We start from the raw sequence: 19,702 nt of genomic DNA on the forward strand, positions 1-19,702 counted from the left end.
AAAAAGAAGTTCAAAAAAAAAATATATATATGTATTAGACTGGTGAATAGAACAGAGCCACCCAGGGTGCCTGGGTGGCTCAGTGGGTAAAAGCCTCTGCCTTTGGCTCAGGTCATGATCCCAGGGTCCGGGGATCGAGCCCCACATTGGGCTCTCTGCTCAGCAGGGAGCCTGTTTCCTCCTCTCTCTGCCTGCTTCTTTGCCTACTTGTGATCTCTGTCTGTAAAATAAATAAATAAAATCTAAGGAAAAAAAAGGACAGAGCCACCCATTTGGTTTTGGGAGTATTTTGGTCTCTTAGAAGAACCTACCTCCCAAAATTTTAAAGAAAGAAAAAAAAAATACATACACACACACACAAATAATGGTAAACATGATGAAGGGATGGAATATGACTGTAAAGATGAAAATTTTTAAAAAACTCCAAAAAAGGAGTTGATAAGTTGGTTGGGGAAAAGAAAAAGAAAAAGAAAGGGGAGAGAATTTGCTCAGGCTGAAGAATAGAACAAACCCTGTGCTAGATTTAGGGTATATTTTTATCTATTAGAAGATGTTGTATCCCAAAATTTTTTAGAAAAAAAAAAAACAACCTATGTGTATACAAAAGATAAAGTTAGATACAATGAAGGATAAAATACGACTATAATAATAAAAGTTCAAAAAGATTTTTTTCATGAAAGTTATTGTTAAGATAAACTAGTTAAAAAACATTAAAAGAGGAAAGAGTAAAAGTTAAAAAAAATTAGAATAAGAAAAAATTAGAAAAATTTAATTAACTTTCAAAGACTAAAGAATCATGGGGAGAAAGTCACGAATTCCACACTTTGCTTTCCCCTCCTCTGGAATTCTGCTGTTCTCCTTGATCAGTGAGCTTGATCTTGGCTGGATTTCTTGCTGATCTTTTGGCAGAAGGGCCTGTTGTTTTGATTCTCAAGTGTCTTTGCCAGAGGTGGAATTGTACCGCCTTGCCAGGGGCCAGGCTAAGTAATCTGCTCGAGTTCACTCTAGGCAGCTTTTGTTCCCTGAATGCTTTCTGTAGAGCTCTGGAGAATGGGAATGAAAATGGTGGCCCAGAGGAGCCCGGAGCTCAGGGCCCCAATCCTCAGTGCACCCCTGGAGAAAAACACTCAATCATTCTCGTCTCCCTGGTCTCCCGCCGTGCTCCGAGCTCACTGGGCCTGTGACTGAGTGTCTCTGTCTCTGGCACACAGCCCCATTTGGAGTCTCCAAACCCAGCATATCCCTGAGCTCTTCCAAGGGTGTCTCCCTGGATCTTATGGGGTCCCTTCTCAAAAATCAGTTGCCTGATTGTGCCATGGATCACTGTTTAAGGTAACCACGAGGTGAGAGCTCACTCTTTGGCTCTGTCTCTGTAGCCAGCTTCCCCGCTCTAATACTTGAAAGCTCTGTGACACTCAGACACCCCCAATCCTTCTGTGATCCCATAGGACCTGAGACCATGCTGTCCCTATGAAGGCTCCACCCCCGCTTAGCTCTGGAGCAATGTCCCTCAGTGGAGCAGACTTCTAAAAGTTCTGATTTTGTGCTTCGTTGCTCCTCTGTTTGCCTGGAGCCGGCCCCTCCCCCTGTGGTCTATCTTCCTGTCGCTTCTGATTCACTTCTCCATAGGTCCTACCTTTCAGAAAGTGGTTGATCTTCTGTTTCTAGAATTGCTGATTTCTTCTTTTCGATCTCCTGTTGGATGTGTAGGTGTTTAGAATGGTTTGATAACTATCGAGCTGATCTCCTGCTACCAGATGTCCTCTCAGCCTGCCACTCCTCCACCACTTGACTCCTCCCTCTACATTGATTTTCACGATGGTCTATTACTTCCTTTCTTCTACTTACTTTGAATTTAATTTGCTCTTCTTTTCCAGATTTTTTAAGGTGGATATCCAGTCATTAACTTGAGATATTTTTCTTTTCTGATGTAGTAAGTTAATGCTATAAAATTTCCCCTGAGTGTTGTTTTAGCCCTCTGAACTGTAAGTTTTTCTCTAGTTAGACAGCTGTGGACAGACACTGTTCCTTGTCCCGTATGGGTGGCATACTGTTCTCTCTAATCTTATGGTTCCTTCCCAGGTCTGAAGTATTTTCCTCATATGCAGGCAGTGGTTAATACTCAGTTGCATACTCAAGATGGAGCCTCTGCTGATCGCCGGAGTTCTCACTTCTTGCACCTCTCCACTCTTTGTTTCTGTGCTCTGAGATCTCTATCTTCCTTGCTTTCTCTGAGCTCACAATTCCATCTTCTTAACTCAGAGGGCTCACCCCCTTTATTTCCTATTTCTTAAGAATAACCATCCTTCATCCCTTGACAGCCAATGTCTTGAAAACTATTGTTTTATATGTTTTGTCTTGTTTTGTTTTAGTTGCTATTTTAAGAAGGAGATTCAATCCAGTCTCTTTTACTTTACCTTTGCTAGAAGCGGTACTTCTCCCATCACATCTTCAAGTGTCTTCCCATAAATCATCATAGTTTACCCTCTCTAGAGTCCTATGTCAGTTAGATATCCAGTTTTAATACTCAGCTCATCTCACACATGAGAAAATGGAGATTCAGAGACACCTAATTGTGGCTACAGGTTGAATTTTTTTAATATAGATCTTCTGGGTGTAAATCTAATGCTTGTTACAGTGCACCTGTATATCTTAGGTGACTGAGTCACCAAGCTTGTCTGGTCTCTCTTTTTTTATCTTAAATATCTTTAATACATCATGCGTTCCATTTCCAGTGTCTTAAGAGTCTGAGAATGTTGACAGTTTCTAAGGCAAGGGTTTCTTCTGGGGATCTCTTTGAGTATTTTTTGATGGTAGCTACTCGTCATGAAGAATTACATACACTGACACTTACTTGGATGGATAATTACTCTTATTTCTTAAACTCTGGAATTCAAATAAGAAATATGACAGATTATGTTTCTTAAAAATTTGATATGTTAATATCTGGGGCCTTGATCTGGCTCTATGTTCCCTTTCTTTAAAGCAGAGTCCAAGATGGTGAAATTTTTCCCTCCTGGCAATGAAAAGTATCAAAATATAACAAATCCAAGAATTGAATTAAGCCAAAACTGACACATCAAATTTTAATTAACTTAATTCTTTGGCTGATATAAAGACAGAAATGGGCTTCTGCTTAGCAGATTTCATCACATACTCTATGATAATGTGATCAAATTTCTTTTTCAATATATGGTTATTAAATTGTCCTAGTATAGTTTTTCCCGAAGTATGGTGATAATAAATATCATATCAGATGAGTTCATAGTAAAATAAAACAACAAAGGAGATGCTGAATTAAAGAAAGGTATTTACATTTTTTTTACAATGGGATTTGTCCTTTTCCAACATGTAGATATACATTATGAATCTCTAAAACATGGATATAGAATATAATAACTCAATATATGCAACCCTGGAATCTTTTTTTCAGATTGGATTAGTTTTCAAGTGCTATCTTGGATATGTAGAACAAGGATGAGAAATCTCTAATCTAGGGGTTAGGTATGGCATTTCATTTATTTGGCCATTGTGATGCCTCTACTAGAGTTCAGCTTCTCTTATCTAGATAATTATTTCCTCTCAATGTACTATTCCAGGTTTTCTCATTATGTTTTCAGACAGAGATGATGAAGTGTTTTGAACAATGTCTAAACAACAAATACGTTTTGTTTCCCCCCTCAAGATTTATTTATTGGGGCACCTGGGTGGCTCACTCAGTTAGGTGTCTGACTCTTGATTTTGGCTCAGGTCAAGGGCTCAGGGTTGTGATATTGAGCTCTGCCTCTGGCTCCACACTGGATGTGGAGCCTGCTTGATATTCTATCTCTCCTTCTCCCCCTCCTCTTTTTCTCCCTCTTTCTGTCTCTCTCTCTCTCCTCTCTTAAAAATATTTATTTATTTATTAGAAAGAGAGAGTTTGAGACAGAGTGAGTGCCCACAACATGGGAGGGGCAGAGGGAGAGAGAGAAAATCCTCAAGTAGAACCCTTGGTAAGCATGGAGTCCAATGTGGGGCTCCATCCCAGTACCCTGAGATCATGACCTGAGACGAAATTGAGTCAGCCGCTTAACTGAAGCAAACAAGATGGAAAAAAAATAATAATAAAATAAAATAAAATTCCAATGCATAAAGAAGTATCCTTTAACTAACCCACCTCAAATACTTATGACACGTAATCATCAGACAAAATGTGGACACCTTGGCTGGAAACTTGCTGTAACAAAAAGGGAAAAGAGCTATCTCCAAGCTAGTGAAATTAACCTTTTTGAATACAGGAAGTGCTTTTAATGTAAAAAAATTTCACACACCATAAATGCGATTTGTGCTGTTAGTGTCTTTTATATAGAAAACGCGTAATGGCAATAAGGTACCATGATTTGAGCAATTTAAAATTAATTTGTAATTTGTTAACTGTAACAGCTTGTGCATAAAAATAAGGTACTTATGTCTACAAACACACACATGTTCACAGAAGATATGCAAGGCACAGTTCAGTTCACTGATAATGCTAAACCACATAAGAATTCTAGATCCAGGCAACAAACCAACAGTGAATGTCCTTGGGACCTGCAGCCCACAGATTGGGATCTACTGTTCTAGGTCCTCTAGCTGTTGTAACACTACTTGTGTCTAAGGGAAATGAAGTCACATTCATTTAACAATATTTATCACATACTTGCTCTATATAATGCATCATGCTAGGAATTTGGAAAACACAGATGAGTAAGACAGTTCCTCTCTTTGAGAAATTTATAATTTAATGGAGACAGATGGACATAAAATGTTTACATACTGGTGTAACAATGTGAAAAATCTATTTATACATTAGTGTAATACAGCGGAAAAAATTATATTGCTGTAGCTGCTTTATCTCCTCTGAGGATGGCATCGTGTTTTCTCTGGAGTAAATGGCTTTCTGTTTGGCAATGTAACTTTAGCAGCAGCTTTGCACTCAAAAAGTGAGCAACTCTTCCCCAAGGGTAGAATTTTGAAAGAGACAAGAAAAGAAAGAAAGAGTTCAACAGCTCTACCTATGAAATGGAGAGATATTTACTGTGACAAATAAAAATATTGAGAGGAAAGGGGGTAAGGGTTCTAGAGAAAGAAAGGGAGAGGAATCAAGCAACATAGTGGCAGAAATCTGGTGGGAGTGGGTGTGTATGGGGGAGAGTATTGTAAGAAATTTGGACTGGAAGGAATGTTAGGCAAGATATAGTGGCAACAGGAACTTTATCTGGAGGTGGGGTAGTTAAAGTGAACTCATTAAATTAGAACATGAACACAGAGAAGTGCAAAAATCTAAACTATACATCAATTTTTTTTTTCAAAAGAAACACATCCTAGTGATCATCACTGGCTCAAGAAACAGCACATCACTAGAGCCCCAGAAATGCCCTCTTGGCCGAAGGACTTTTATGTTGATCTGAACCCATTTTTCTCATCTTCATTTTATTGATAATAGTTTGGCATAGACAGAAATGCTCATGTGAGAGGTGATTTGGTGGCTTAAAAATAAAGGGAGTGGAGTATCTACATTTAATATCTGGATTGGTATGTAACAAAAAGAAGACAAAAGGTGTAGGAAGTGACCTGAGGAAAAGTGGAGTTTGTTTGAGAACAGGATACTGAAGTCATCCAAAACCATGAGAATATAAGCTCAGTGGAACTGACCGATATCTTGAGGAAGGTCTTTCACTGAGCAAAAGCACATGTGCAAAAGTTCAGGGACCTAGGTAGGCATATGCTGCTCTAACCTGGACAAGCACAGTCTGTGAAGTGTTCGGAGCATAGAGCTCTTGGGATTAAGGAATAGAAGATGAGATCTGAAAAACATATACAGTGAATTGGAAGAGTTTTGACTGGGGGCAAAGAGGTGGGTATTCTTTTTACAGACACAGGAGAACCATGGAAGATCATTAAGAATGGGAATAACAAGGATGAGATTCATTCTTTAAATGGGCTCCTTTGGGGCTAGTTGTCAGCATAAAATGGAAGAGGAAGAAACTGGTATCAATAAGAAGATTAGATAGGAAGATTATTCTAATATGTGAGGTGAGAGATCATGAAGAACCAAATCACAGCATGTTGTAAAGATTTGAATTCAGCCAGCAAAGAAGAACAGAAAACAGATGTGGAAAATGTTCAAACAGTAGAATTAATGGTATTTGGTCACCAGATGGCTGAGAGGGTGCTAGAAGGGAAATAGGAGAGGACCCCTTATCCCTGCATCTTAGGAGACAGGGTACATGGGTATATCATTTACTCAAACTGATGCTAAAAGGAGGAGCTCAAAGTTTGAGGCTGTGGTTACAAAAGTTATAATGAGGTGAGTTCTGGGTATGTAAGTTTGAGGTGCCCTCAGGACATCCAAGTAAGAATATTTGTGTGTTAGTGTCATAAATGACACCTCCGGAAGCTACTGGAAGTGACAGGGAGAAATCACAGAAAGGAGACAGTAAATGAATGTCAGTGGGTGACAGTGTAACTGTAAAGGAAATGGGTCCTTAATTGGTTCAAAAATAGAATAGCACAGAGTTACTAGAAAACAGTCTTAATTTAATTCTCCATAGCTTTTATTACTGGGTTGCTTAAATAAACAATTAGATAAGTTAAACTATATTCTTCATACTTTTAATTTATTATCATTATTAACCATTTCATTTATAATTCAAGTCTAACATAATTGTCCAATTTAAGTAAAACTTACTGAAATTGGGCTCACTGTTAAAAGCATATAAACCTAGATTCTGTCAAAACCGCATAGCTAAAACACTGAAGAGTTATACTAATATTTTGATTTAAGTTTTTAAATGCTTAAAAAATAAAACAAAAACTAAAAAAAGTTTAAGTATTTTGGACATTATAAACTGCAGGTTTCACTTATATATCCAAACTGGGATTGCAGGGGTAGTGATGATTAAGAATACAAAATAAAAGAGGAGACTTTGGTGTTAGGTAGGATGGAGAAGAAAGCAAATGAAAATTCTTTTATTGCATAACTTTAATAGGCCAGAGAAATGCAAAATTAAGAAAAATTAAAGGCAGTGACGATGTATGGACAAAACAAAGACAGGATGAATGAACAAAGATGAGACCTATGAAAGTGGGTAGGTGTCACCCACTGCTTTCTCATCTGAGGGAATCTGTAAGTTCTGGACCAGGCTGCCAGTCTAGTTTGGTCTGAATGAAGGGACCTTAGTTTACTAGGGCAGCTGTAACAAAGTACCAGAAACTAGGTGGCTTAAAACAACAGAAATTCATTCTCTTGTAGTTCTGGCCTCTGGAAGTCAGAAATCAATGTGTTGATAGGGCCGAGCTTCCTCTAGACTTTTGGGTAGTATCCTCTCTTGCCTCTTTCTAACCTCTGGTAGTGGTCTTTGATGGTGGTGTCCTTGTGTTGCATCACTCAAGTTTCTGCCTTTGTCTTCCCCTGCTACTCTCCCTGTGTCTGTCTCTGTGTCACTTCTCCTCTTTGGGGGTGACAAGAGACCACCCTACTCTAGTGTCTCCACCTACTAACTAATTAGCATCTGTGATGATGCTATTTCTCAATGAAGTCACCTTCTGAGGTGCTAGGGAAGGACATGAAGTATGGCTGGGGGAGGGAGAGGTGAAACTCCACATTGTACATGACACTTCTGGAAAAAAGAGAAAACAGAATTTTCGATATTGAAATGATCTGGTATCTCAGTTTATAAACGGTAGGAGCCTTAAGTACATGATAGCTATTTCCCTTGTGATTCATTTGCTGATTCCGGAGGCTGCATGGAGGCTTAATAATTTGAAGAGGAAGACTGCAATCTCCCATTGTTTTATATTATCTGAAAGAAAAGCCCCACCTGAGGAAAAGAAACTGCTCAAACTTCAATTATTCCTTTCCTCCAATGTATGCCAAATTTAGAAACAGTATGGTACAGGAGGCTGGAGAGCAAAGCTCAAAAATAGTAAAAAATCTGATTGAGTCAGTCAGCCAGGGCATGGGATACACTAGGCTCTCAGTGGAAATTCCATGTCAGTTGTCCCTTAAAGACATTTTTAAACCAGAAGTTGACTCCGTTTGTCTTATATTATAACTTACCTCATCTCAATTTCTTTGAATCTGGAAAAGGCAAACCATCAAAGGGGGAATATAATACAAAATTCAATCTGAATGGTATTTTATACTTAATGTCTAGTGCAAAAGGAAACATATGGTAGATGTATCAAGAAGCACAACATGTAAACAATACGAAAAATAAGTCAATAGAAGAAGACTGACAGAAGATCCAGATGTTAGAATTAGAAAAAAGAGACCATAAAATAGTTATAATCAATCTGTTCAAGGAAATAAGATAAATGATTGAAAAAAGTAGACAAGAAAGAATATTTCAAAAGAAAACTGAGGACTATGAAAGAAAGAAAATGGACATTCTGTGACTTTATTTTTTTTTTAAGATTTTATTTATTTATTTGAGAGAGAGACAGTGAGAGAGAGCATGAAAGGGGAGAAGGTCAGAGGGAGCAGACTCCCCATGGAGCAGGGAGCCCGATGCAGGACTCGATCCCAGGACCCTGGGATCATGACCCCAGCTGAAGGCAGTCGCTTAACCAACTGAGCCACCCAGCGCCCCATTCTGTGACTTTAAAACACCATATATGAAATTAAAAAACTTCTTATTTTGGTTAACAACTGACTGGACAGAAGTGGAAATATGATTGGAATAATCAGAGACAGAATAATAGAAAAGAATCAAATCGAAGCACAGAGAGGGAAAAGATATGGAAGAAAGCCCAGAGAAAAAGTCACTTCTATGACAAAGCCAAATCAGCTAATAGGTGTATTTGAGCACAGGAAGGATCAGAGAGAGAAAAATGTGACAGAAGGAATATTTCAGGAAATAATGGCTGGGAAGTTTTCAAAGCTGATACAGATCTTTCCTCCACAGGTTTAAGAAGTTCCTGAAACCTGAACAATGAAATATATAAGGGAAATCACACCTAATCTCATCATAGTCAACTAAAAACTTAAAAAAGCATCTTAAAAGCCTAGAAAAAAGACACACTGCCATCAAGGAAACAACATTAAGAATGGTGGCTAAATTCTCAATGAAATCATGGAATTCAGAAAACAAAATGGAATGCTGTTTTCAAAAAAAAATGAACTGAAGAAGATATGACAATATAGAATGCTATACTTTGCAAATACATTTTTCAAAAATAAAGGTGAAATACAGATATTCTTAAGAAAAAAAGCTGATAGGGTGCCTGGGTGGCTCAGTGGGTTAAGCCTCTGCCTTCAGCTCTGGTCACGATCTCAGGGTCCTGGGATTGAGTTCCCATATCGGGCTCTCTGCTTGGCAGGAAGACTGCTTCCTCCTCTCTCTCCCTCTGCCTGCCTCTCTGCCTACTTGTGATCTCTGTCTGTCAAATAAATAAATAAAATCTTTAAAAAAATAAAATCTATTAAAAAAAGAAAAAAAGCTGATAAATTTGTTGTCAGTAGACCTACATTACAAGAAATACTAAAAGAAATTCTTTAGGTTGAAAAAAATCACAGGCAAAAGCAAGGAAGTACAAGAAGGAATGAAGAACACTGAAATGGATAAGTATGACTACTGACATTTAGGGCAACAATCCTAGCAAAGCCTGTACTGTACATAATCCATACAGAAATAAATTATATGGCAATAGCAAAAAATAGTATGAGGGGATAAACAGATATAAATATTTGCAAGATTTTTGAATGTAAAGAAGGACCAATTGTTTGTATAAAGATTCATTTAGTAATTTCTATTGAAAACTAAATGAATTATACTGAAATGAAACAAAAATATTAAGAGAAGTAATAGAGTAAGATAATAAAAATTATTGGTGAATCTACAAGAAGGAAGTAAAAGGGGAATAGAATAAAGAATTAAAAAACAAGTGGACAAATAGAAAACAAATAACAAATGAGAGAAATAGGAACTAGTAATAAGCCATGGTTTAAATGGGCAATTTTCACTATACGTATATCTAACAAAGGATTCAAATCCATACTATATAAAGAAGTCTTAAAATAGATGTTAAAAAATAACCAACTCGAAGAAATGTGCAAAAGACTCGAACAGATACTTTATAAAATAAGATGTCCCAATTTCCAATAAGCATATGAGAAAGAACTTACCTTGGTAATAGATAATGGAAAGCCCATCAAAATCACAGTATGATACAAACACACACTTGCAGAATGTTTTAAATAATAATAAAAGAAAAAAAACAGATAGTACCAACTGTGGACAGAGTACAGAGCAACTTGAACTCTCATACATTTCAGGGAAAGTAGAAATTAGTCCAATCACTTTGTAAAACTGCTTGGGACTATCTACTAAAGCTAAACACATGCAAAGCCTATGATGTAGCAATTCCATTACTAGGTATACATCTAACAGTAATTAGGATGTAGGTCTGCCAGAAGATACGTACATACTTGTTCATAAAACCTTAATTTCTAATACCTAAAACCACAAATAATCCAAACGTCCATCTATAGGAGAACTGATGGCTAAATTCTGGTAGTAAATCCATACAAAGGGACATAGCCCAGCGATAAAAAACAATAACTATTAGAGTGTGATGAACTCTACCACATTACTTTGAGGGGAAAGGCCAGACACAAAAAAGCAAATAATGTAAGATTCCATTTATGTGGTATAAGAGAAGAGGTAAAACTAACAGGCATTGAAAGAATTCCTATGAATGGGGCATATTCTCTATAAAGCTACTGCTCATTCTGGACTACTAGGTTTATTTAGATAACTCTCCTAACTTTTATAAGTTGTCTTCCAAGAATCTCTTAAGAAAAATAAGCAGTAGTGAAGTGTGTAAACCTGGCGATTCACAGACCTGTACCCCTGGGGATAAAAATACATTATATGTTTATTAAAAAAAAAAATTTTGGAAGGGGAGGCGAACCATAAGAGACTATGGACTCTGAAAAACAACCTGAGGGTTTTGAAGGGTCAGGGGTGGGAGGTTGGGGGAACAGGTGGTGGGTAATAGGGAGGGCACGTATTGCATGGAGCACTGGGTGTTGTGCAAAAAGAATGAATATTGTTACGCTGAAAAAATAAATAAAATGGAAAAAAAAATAAAAAAAAATAAAAAGAAAAATAAGCAGTAATCAGCTATGAGTATTTCTTTGTGTCAAGCCATTTTTCCCGTTGAACTATCTGTTAGATTTAAGGTACTGTAGACAGTGAGTAAGGTAAACCTTCTTGTCTGGCATGAATTACAAACTCTTAATACTTCTTAACACTCCATTTAAAAAATGGTTCTCTTATGCACACGGCTTGATGAAAGGGCTTAAGTACATTATATTTAGGAAAACACTAGTTAACATTCAATAGTGTTAAATATGAGCAAACTACTGGAGCCTCTTTGAAGATGGGGAATAAGATACAAAAAGGACATTTGAGTAAATAAGGAAATATGGTCAGAAGTAGAGCATAGTGAACATTTGGGTGTGCATTACTGCATTCCATAGTTATACACAAATAATTTTAAGATTTTTGTATCTTTGACCTATATATTAACCAGTATAAAATGCAAATTTGATGGCAATTTTTAAAAAATATCATATTCTATCTCTTTAGTATATCATACTGGTTAAACTTTAGACAAACTGAGTTTTTAAAAAATTTTTTATTAACATATAATGTATTATTAGTCCCAGGGGTACAGGTCTGTGAATTGCCAGATTTACGCACTTCACTGCACTCACCATAGCACATACCTTCCCCAATGTCCATAATCCCACTACCCTCTCCCTACCCCCTCCCCCTGGCAACCCTCAGTTTGTTTTATGAGATTAAGAGTCTCTTATGGTTTGTCTCCCTCCTGTTTCATTTATTCTTTTCATCTTGTTTCATTTATTCTTTTCCTATCTTGTTTCATTTATTCTTGTTTCATTTTCTTTTTTGTTTCATTTATTCTTTTCCTATCCCCAGTTCCCCCAAGTTGCCTCTCAACTTCCTCATATCAGGGAGATCAGACAAACTGAGTTTAAGTTCCAGAGTTTAGTAGTTAGGTGACCTTGAGCAAGTGATATTTTCTCTCTAAACCTTGCTTTTGATCAAAAAGTTGGTTTGGTTATTTTTAAATAAGGATAATCATAGTGCTTTCCTTATTGAAAGAATAACAGAGGTATTGCATATTAAGTGTCCATGTTTATGTACAAAATTACATCCTTTGTCAGCTAAGATTCCAGGGGTGGCAGAGTGGCTGAAGAGGGTTTTCTAGTAGGAGAGTAAGGAACCAATTCTGAGCAGAGAAATTATATCAGGGTAGTCATGTGAAAGACATAAAACTACAATAGAAGGTTGAAAGGAAGGCTCTTACAGAACAATTGCCATAGAAATAATATTCCATAGAAATCAATTAAGAGTTTTTCAAGACTATATTTATATAAGATATCCAACAGTGGAAAAAAAAATAAGAGAAACAACTACTTCAAGGACAAGGCATTTCAAACAAAAAGGCAAAGGAAAAGAGCATTGGTACAAAAGATGGTGAAGACCAACTGGAAAAATTCCCTTAGCCACACTGGTTAGGGACTGTCACTAACTCCTTGGTGAAAGAGAACTGAAGATGAGGTCAGATCTATTGCTTACTTTCTATGACTCCTTAAATGTAGCTCCATACAGTAATCTGCACACAATCCCAGAACTGGATCCCAGAGGGGAAGAGGTTCCCAAATCTCAAGAGAGGAAAGAAGTCTATGTCCCTCAGAAACTGGATAGAATGGTGAAAAGTATGAAATTAGCTATAAAAATTGAAATTGTGTAACATAAGTCACAATGCTATGTATGCTCACACATTTTTCTTTCCTGAAAATAAAAATAAAAGCAAAGGAGAAGAACAAACATTTTAATATTTTGGATAAGCAGTATCTGAAGTGAGAGAGAAACAAACACAGTCTCACACCATGAGCCTTCTGTGATTTCTGGATTTCAGTGACCAGTACAATATCCCACACTCCAGCATCCCTCCCCTCCCTCACTACCTTAATAGGAACTGACATAAGGTTGCCAAGTTCTTATTTTAACAAGTACTGACATTTAAAAACAATCACAAATCACCATTTACTCCTTTCTTCATTTTACAAAAGAATGAACTCATACCAAAAAATATAGGATGGACATGAACTGGAAAGGAAAGTGCATTATGAAAAACTCTCTATATCATTCTCATTATTCTCATTTTCGTGCTGGTATGGGACAACTTCTGTGTGGATGGAATTGGTTTCCAACCTACTGCCCCAAAGCACTGTTTTGTTCCAGCATAGTGGATAAAGGCACCTATACCACCAACTCAAACAATTTATTCCTATGCAAATGTATATATGGTTCTTGTTACACAATGTGGGTATAAGGCAGTCTCAACAAATCCCTTATCAATTTTTAACAAACCTTTATTTTTGCAAAATTTGACACATAGATCAATTTTGGCCCTACTTTGGTTATTAGAGTCGAGATTCCCTTTCAATGAGCAACAAATAATAGGACCAAGACCCTATGTTTAACTCATATAATATCACTTAGGACAGTGGATTGCAACATTGGCTGCCATGACTAGCTCCCTTCTAGACACTGAACCTCTTGAGGGCAGTAACTAGTTTTCCTTACAACCAAAGCAACAGTTGGGACAATGTGAGCCCTTACACGTATGTAAGAACGAATGGCTCTGCTCAGATTGAACGAATGGCTCTGCTCAGATTATGTCTCCTGAAACATAATAACAATACACAACAAATCCCTGCTGCTATGTTCTAGTTTATTGATGGAAAGAGGAATTGGCTCTGTCCTTCAAAATTTACTGATTCGTTCTTCAGAATACACGAAACCGTTACTAAGTGTTTAGCGCTGTGCTAACTGCTAAAGACAATCAAGAAGAGCAGAATGGAGCTCTTGCTTTCAAGGGTAGCAACAGCACTTGCTCTCAGGAGCTCACATTATCCTCTTAGCAAAGTGCCAGTTTCCTGAATGATATAAATAATAAAATTTTTTGTGATCTCCGTGGAGTAAACACTTGCTCTGATATGCTTTTCTTAGTGAGAATAAGGTCCGTTTATCACTGTTAAGTAGCAATACCCACTCTATTTCTCTAAGAGTCCTCTTCTCTAACAGATTACAACCACTATCCCCCGACATACTTTACTTAAATTGGAGCCTTAGCCTTATCCACTATAAATGAAACAATAAATCTGCTTACTATTGCAAGTCTTGTTGTATTTGCTGTTTTCCTGTGCAAACCCTTCCAGCCGGCACTGAAAACGATGCTGCCAAAATTCTTGAAACCAAGGGTTTCGAAGGTTTGTTTCTGGACGGAGCTTCAGATAATAATCATCAAACCACTTGACATCGGGAGACTGGAGCTTGATTGTGATTCCACCAACAGCTTCTCGCTGATATCCATCTGTCACATCATACCTGTCAGCCCAGCCATCACTGTGGGGAAACAAAAACCAGCTCAGCTCAGAACAGATACTTTCTAAGGAAATGATTCCATATTTGCTTTCCTTTTGAAAAGATCAGTCATTAAAAGGCGCCTCAGGCCACTTCAGGGTCCTACATTTTATCTACATGATTACTGAGAAAGAAGCTTAGAATAAAGAGTATAAAACACCAGGGGAACTTTGCGCCTAAGAGGACTAGAAGATACCAGTCTCACTAACCTCAAACTGTGGAGAATAACCTAATGTTTTTGGCAGAATTTTACTGGTTGTAAAACCAGTATATGTATGGAAATTGCATGATATCACCATTCATACTATTAACTGAGTGTTTATTTTTTTTAAGATTATATTTATCCATTTGACAGACAGAAATCACAAGTATGCAGAGGCAGGCAGAGAGAGAGGAGAAGCAGGCTCCCCACTGAGCAGAGAGCCCTATGTGGGCCTCTATCTCAGGACCCTGGGATCATGAGCTGAGCTGAAGGCAGAGGCTTTAACCCACTGAGCCACCCAGGTGCCCTAAGTGTTTATTAGCTAGGTCAAGTTAACTTTAAATCCATTCTGTTCCTTTACTTTATTATAATTATTATAATGACCATAAAGTAAAAATGAAAATATTTGGGGGTGCCTGGGTGGCTCAGTGGGTTAAAGCCTCTGCCTTCGGTTTGGTTCGTGATCCCAGTGTCCTGGGATCGAGCCCCGCATCGGGCTCTCTGCTCTGCAGGGAGCCTGTTGCCCTTCCTCTCTCTCTGACTGTTATTTGTGCTCTCCATCTGTCAAATAAAATAAAAATTAAAAAAAAAATCCTTAAAAAATGAAAATATTTCTAAAACACAACTAATATTAATTTAACCATCCTACAATATGATATTCATTTTTTTTCACATTTTACAAGTAAATTATGGAGGTTAAAAAAAGCTTCTGATTATGGTCATTCTGTTTAGTATAGATTCTTCAGCACTTCACACCAAAGTCCCGTAATCCACAGTCTATATACTCTTTCCCGTCACATGGTACTTCTTTAATATATTTAAAATGCACACATGAAATCCTGTTTTGCGTTGGACAGGTTAGAAAACTTCTTAACAATGAACCATCGAGGATGGTGACAGGGACCATCCACTTCAATGCACTAATCACTCAAAGTAACCTAGGGATTTTAAAATAAAAGAGAGCTTGAAACCAGAGAGTTCATGATACAATGGTTTAAGAGTGTGAAAGAATAAGGGGGAAAGTATTCTAAGCTTATTTGGTAAATACATGAAACAAAACTTTGGAAATAAAAGACATAAAAAGATACTTATATCAAATTTGGGCACACCTCAGGGCAGGACAAAAGATACTGATTTTTCCATCCTCTCTCCCACTGGAAGATGCACAACTTGTGCTAAGTATCTGCTGGGACCCTTCCTTTGAAGACAGGCAAGTGCTTTTTCAAGGAAGATAAAGAAAATCAAGGGACATTTTAACATTGAGAAAAAGTAACAAAGAGGGAAGAGAAAGAGTTTGGAGAGAGCTGAGAGGAAGAACAGGATGGAGACTCCTGAGTGTGAAGCAGGAAGTGCTTGGAGGTTAGAGGGGGTGGGGTGAGGGTGGACACTGGAGAAAGGGGGAGAGAAAGGATTTACATTCACAATCATTGTTTATTTCATATATATTAGATATATTTATCAGAATGTGAATCTCCTTTTATCTTGCTTCAAATGCATTTTTCTCTTTTTAACTTTTTTTGTAGGTGGAGAGCATGCTCCAATATTTTGCATATAAAATCAGTGCTGGGGAAGGTATTACGTAAGTAATTAATTAAAATTAGTATAAAAAATGTACTTTTATCCTAGCATGCTCTGCTATGGCAACTCTGACTTAAAAACTGGTAATGAGGGTTTTTCCAAAGGTCGCAGATTACTCATTGAGATATCATAGGGGCTTGCCATAACTTGAGAGGTTTCCTACGGCATCAGTGGGTGGAAGAGGAGAAAAAACCAAACAAACAGAACGAACCATTTCTTCTTCTAAGTCATCACTGACAAAAGAGATTTCATTAAAAAATGATGGTAAAATTTCAAAAACTTTTGTGGCAGCTCAGGAAAAAGACGAATAAGTCATGCAATATGTTTTGTCCCAGTGTTGAATTTGGTTACTTCACACCTTCTCTTCCCTCAAATTTCTCATTTTCAGCTGCAGAAGATTTTATTTAAAGCTGACAAGTTGAAATGATGTGGGCTTGTTTGCCTCATTTTCTCCCTCTGTTGTGGAGGGTTTATTATATCACTGGTATGAGAGTGTGGGTCTCATTGGCGCCGGAGGAGATGCAGGGGCGTGCTGCAAACGGGGCAGGAAGGGCTGTTTGTCAAGCAGAGCCCCATTCTCCAAGAAGTGGGAATTTAAATTGCTCCTTTTGTTAATGCTAGCTTGCTCTTATGTAACACTATGATTATGAATATTACATAAGAAATGTAAGATTATAATGGGTCCAATTTACCCTTCACAATTCATTCATTGAATTTAATAGGGATTGTAAAAAGCTTGTCTTGATAAACTTTTCTGGAGGAAATATTTCCATAAAAAAATATGCCAGAGTGTGTTAACTGACTCAATTCACACCATGTTCTTCAGCTTTTTTTTTTGTTCAGGTATAAATTTCTTCTCCATATTTAAGAAGTTGGCAAAAGATGTTTTATTAGTAGTCTATAAGTTAGAGTTGTGCAGTCAAATCCTCTACCACTGAGCTATACCCCCTAGAGTTGTGAATTTAAAAGTTTTGTTCCAGATGTTTCCATTCAACAGCAAAGTAAAAAATCATAATGGAGTTTGTAATTAAACAGAAAATTCCAATATCAATTTGATAAACCAAGGTTATTCTATTTAAACTTAGTGAGGAATGTCTGCTATATAAGTTTCAAGAAACTTCATTCCATGATGGCTAAGTTAGATGGTGTCGTATTGACTTTAGGTTATTAAATATTAACATTTTCATAAAAATGTGCTTTTAAGATTTGTGTTAAGATGACAGGGTATCTCTAAGTAAGAAATAATAAATCCAAAAGCAAAATGAAATGCCAAGAAAAACTTATGCTACTTTTCTATGATCTAATACTTTACATTATACTGATAGATTAGACTGTCAAGTACTACCTAAATATTTTTGGGAGACATCTATTTTACCAAAGAAGGAATAAAGAGTGGGGAGGAAGATAAGGGAAGAAACTAAAAATACACCATATTTAAAATACCTCTCCCCATTTAGTATCTATCTATTGATCTACCTGTCTATGTATCTCCCCCCATTCATCTATCCATTCATCCATTTATCTAATTTCTCTTCTCACTGACGGGCATTCTACCCATCTCCCCATAATCCACTTCATTATTTTCCTACTGATTCCTTGATATACAGTCAATCCTCATTATTTGCAGATATTATCCTCATTATTTGCAGATTCTGTATGTACAAATTCATTTACTTGCTAAAATTTATTTGCAAGCCCCAAATCAATACCCATGGCACTTGCACACATGCACAGAGTGGCAAAAATTGTTGAGTCTCTGGATGTGCACATTCCCAGCTGAGACTGAACAACATGCTCCTCTGCTTTCTGGTTGGAGCTCTCATATTATAAACAAGTGTCCTTTTTTAGTATCAGGGTTTTTGTATTTTTGTGGGTTTTTGTTGTTGTTGATTTCACTGTTTAAAATAACCCCCCAGCATAGTGCTGATGTGTTACCTAGAGTTCCCAAGTGCAACAAGGCTGTGATATCACAGAAAATGCATTTTTAAAATCAGCTGTATTCATGCATGAGTCATGTGTTATTTGTTGGGAGTTCAATATTAATGAATCAACAATATATTTTAAATAAGGTATCTTTAGACAGGACATGCATAAAGCAAGGTTATGTACTGCCTACTTGATGGAAATATTGTGAAAAAGAAATGAAATCTTTCCATTTGCGACGACGTGGATGGAACTAGAGGGTTATCATGCTTAGTGAAATAAGTCAGTTGGAGAAAGACAACTATCATATGATCTCCCTGATATGAGGACATGGAGAAGCAACATGGGGGGGTAGGGGGATAGGAGAAGAATAAATGAAACAAGATGGGATTGGGAGGGAGACAAACCATAAATGACTCTTAATCTCACAAAACAAACTGGGGGTCCTGGGGGGAGGTGGGGTTGGACATTGGGGAGGGTATGTGCTATCGTGAGTGCTGTGAAGTGTGTAAACCTGGCGATTCACAGACCTGTACCCCTGGGGATAAAAATACATTATATGTTTATAAAAAAAAATTGGAAGGGGAGGTGAACCATAAGAGACTATGGACTCTGAAAAACAACCTGAGGGTTTTGAAGGGTCAGGGGTGGGAGGTTGGGGAAACAGGTGGTGGGTAACAGGGTGGGCACGTTTTGCATGGAGCACTGGGTGTTGTGCAAAAACAATACTGTTATGCTGAAAAAATAAATAAATTAAAAAAAAATTGGAAGGGGAGGCGAACCATAAGAAACTATGGACTCTGAAAAACAACCTGAGGGTTTTGAAGGGTCGGGGGTGGGAGGTTGGGGGAACCAGGTGGTGGGTAATAGGGAGGGCACGTATTGCATGGAGCACTGGGTGTTGTGCAAAAACAATGAATACTGTTACGCTGAAAAAAATAAATAAATTAGAAGTAAAAAAAAAATGAAGTGGCTCATTTATAAAGTAATAAAGAACACTGGCTAAATGTGTGTTGCTACATGTGAATAGAGACATCAAGTAAAGGTTTTAATTTAAACAAGAAAAAAAAAAAAGAAATGTTGTGAAAAGAGGCCCACAGCAATTTAAACCTGTCCTTCTCCTGGGAACAGTGGTCACTATTCACTGATTCAATGTTTGGTCATGTTTATGGCACATAACTTCTGTGAAAAACAAGAATTCAGTGTACATATAATATTCTTAATTGGAGTGTTATATTAGGCCTCCAGCTTTTCTTTGACTATAGAAACCGAGTGACTTGGACATTTAGAACAAGAAAAACATTTTTAGCTTACTTAGGTTGGCTTAACTAAAGGAGGAATCTTTAATATGTGCCCATTCTCAAAGAAACTAAGGTATTGGATTCTTTAAATTCTCCCTGAAGACATCTTAAAGACATGCTCATCCAGCAAGAATTTATTTTCATTTTCTTTCCAAACTGAATTACCAAAATATATATGCCTCCTCTATTATCTACATATCCTCCTTTCTCCT

General features: G+C 37.2%; 1 protein-coding gene across 3 annotated transcripts in view; it reads right to left on the reverse strand.

The window, feature by feature from the left end:
• Window positions 1-19,702, reverse strand: part of GRM5 (glutamate metabotropic receptor 5) — a 546,831-nt gene that overhangs the window by 131,680 nt on the left and 395,449 nt on the right. For all 3 annotated transcript variants that reach the window (XM_046017230.1, XM_046017228.1, XM_046017229.1), the window contains exon 4: window positions 14,233-14,468. In XM_046017230.1, coding sequence (XP_045873186.1) covers window positions 14,233-14,468 — 236 coding nt within the window. The remainder of the gene's footprint in view (window positions 1-14,232; window positions 14,469-19,702) is intronic.

This window comes from Meles meles, chromosome 8 (genome assembly GCF_922984935.1).
Source record: "Meles meles chromosome 8, mMelMel3.1 paternal haplotype, whole genome shotgun sequence".
NCBI classification, from domain to species: Eukaryota; Metazoa; Chordata; class Mammalia; order Carnivora; family Mustelidae; genus Meles; species Meles meles.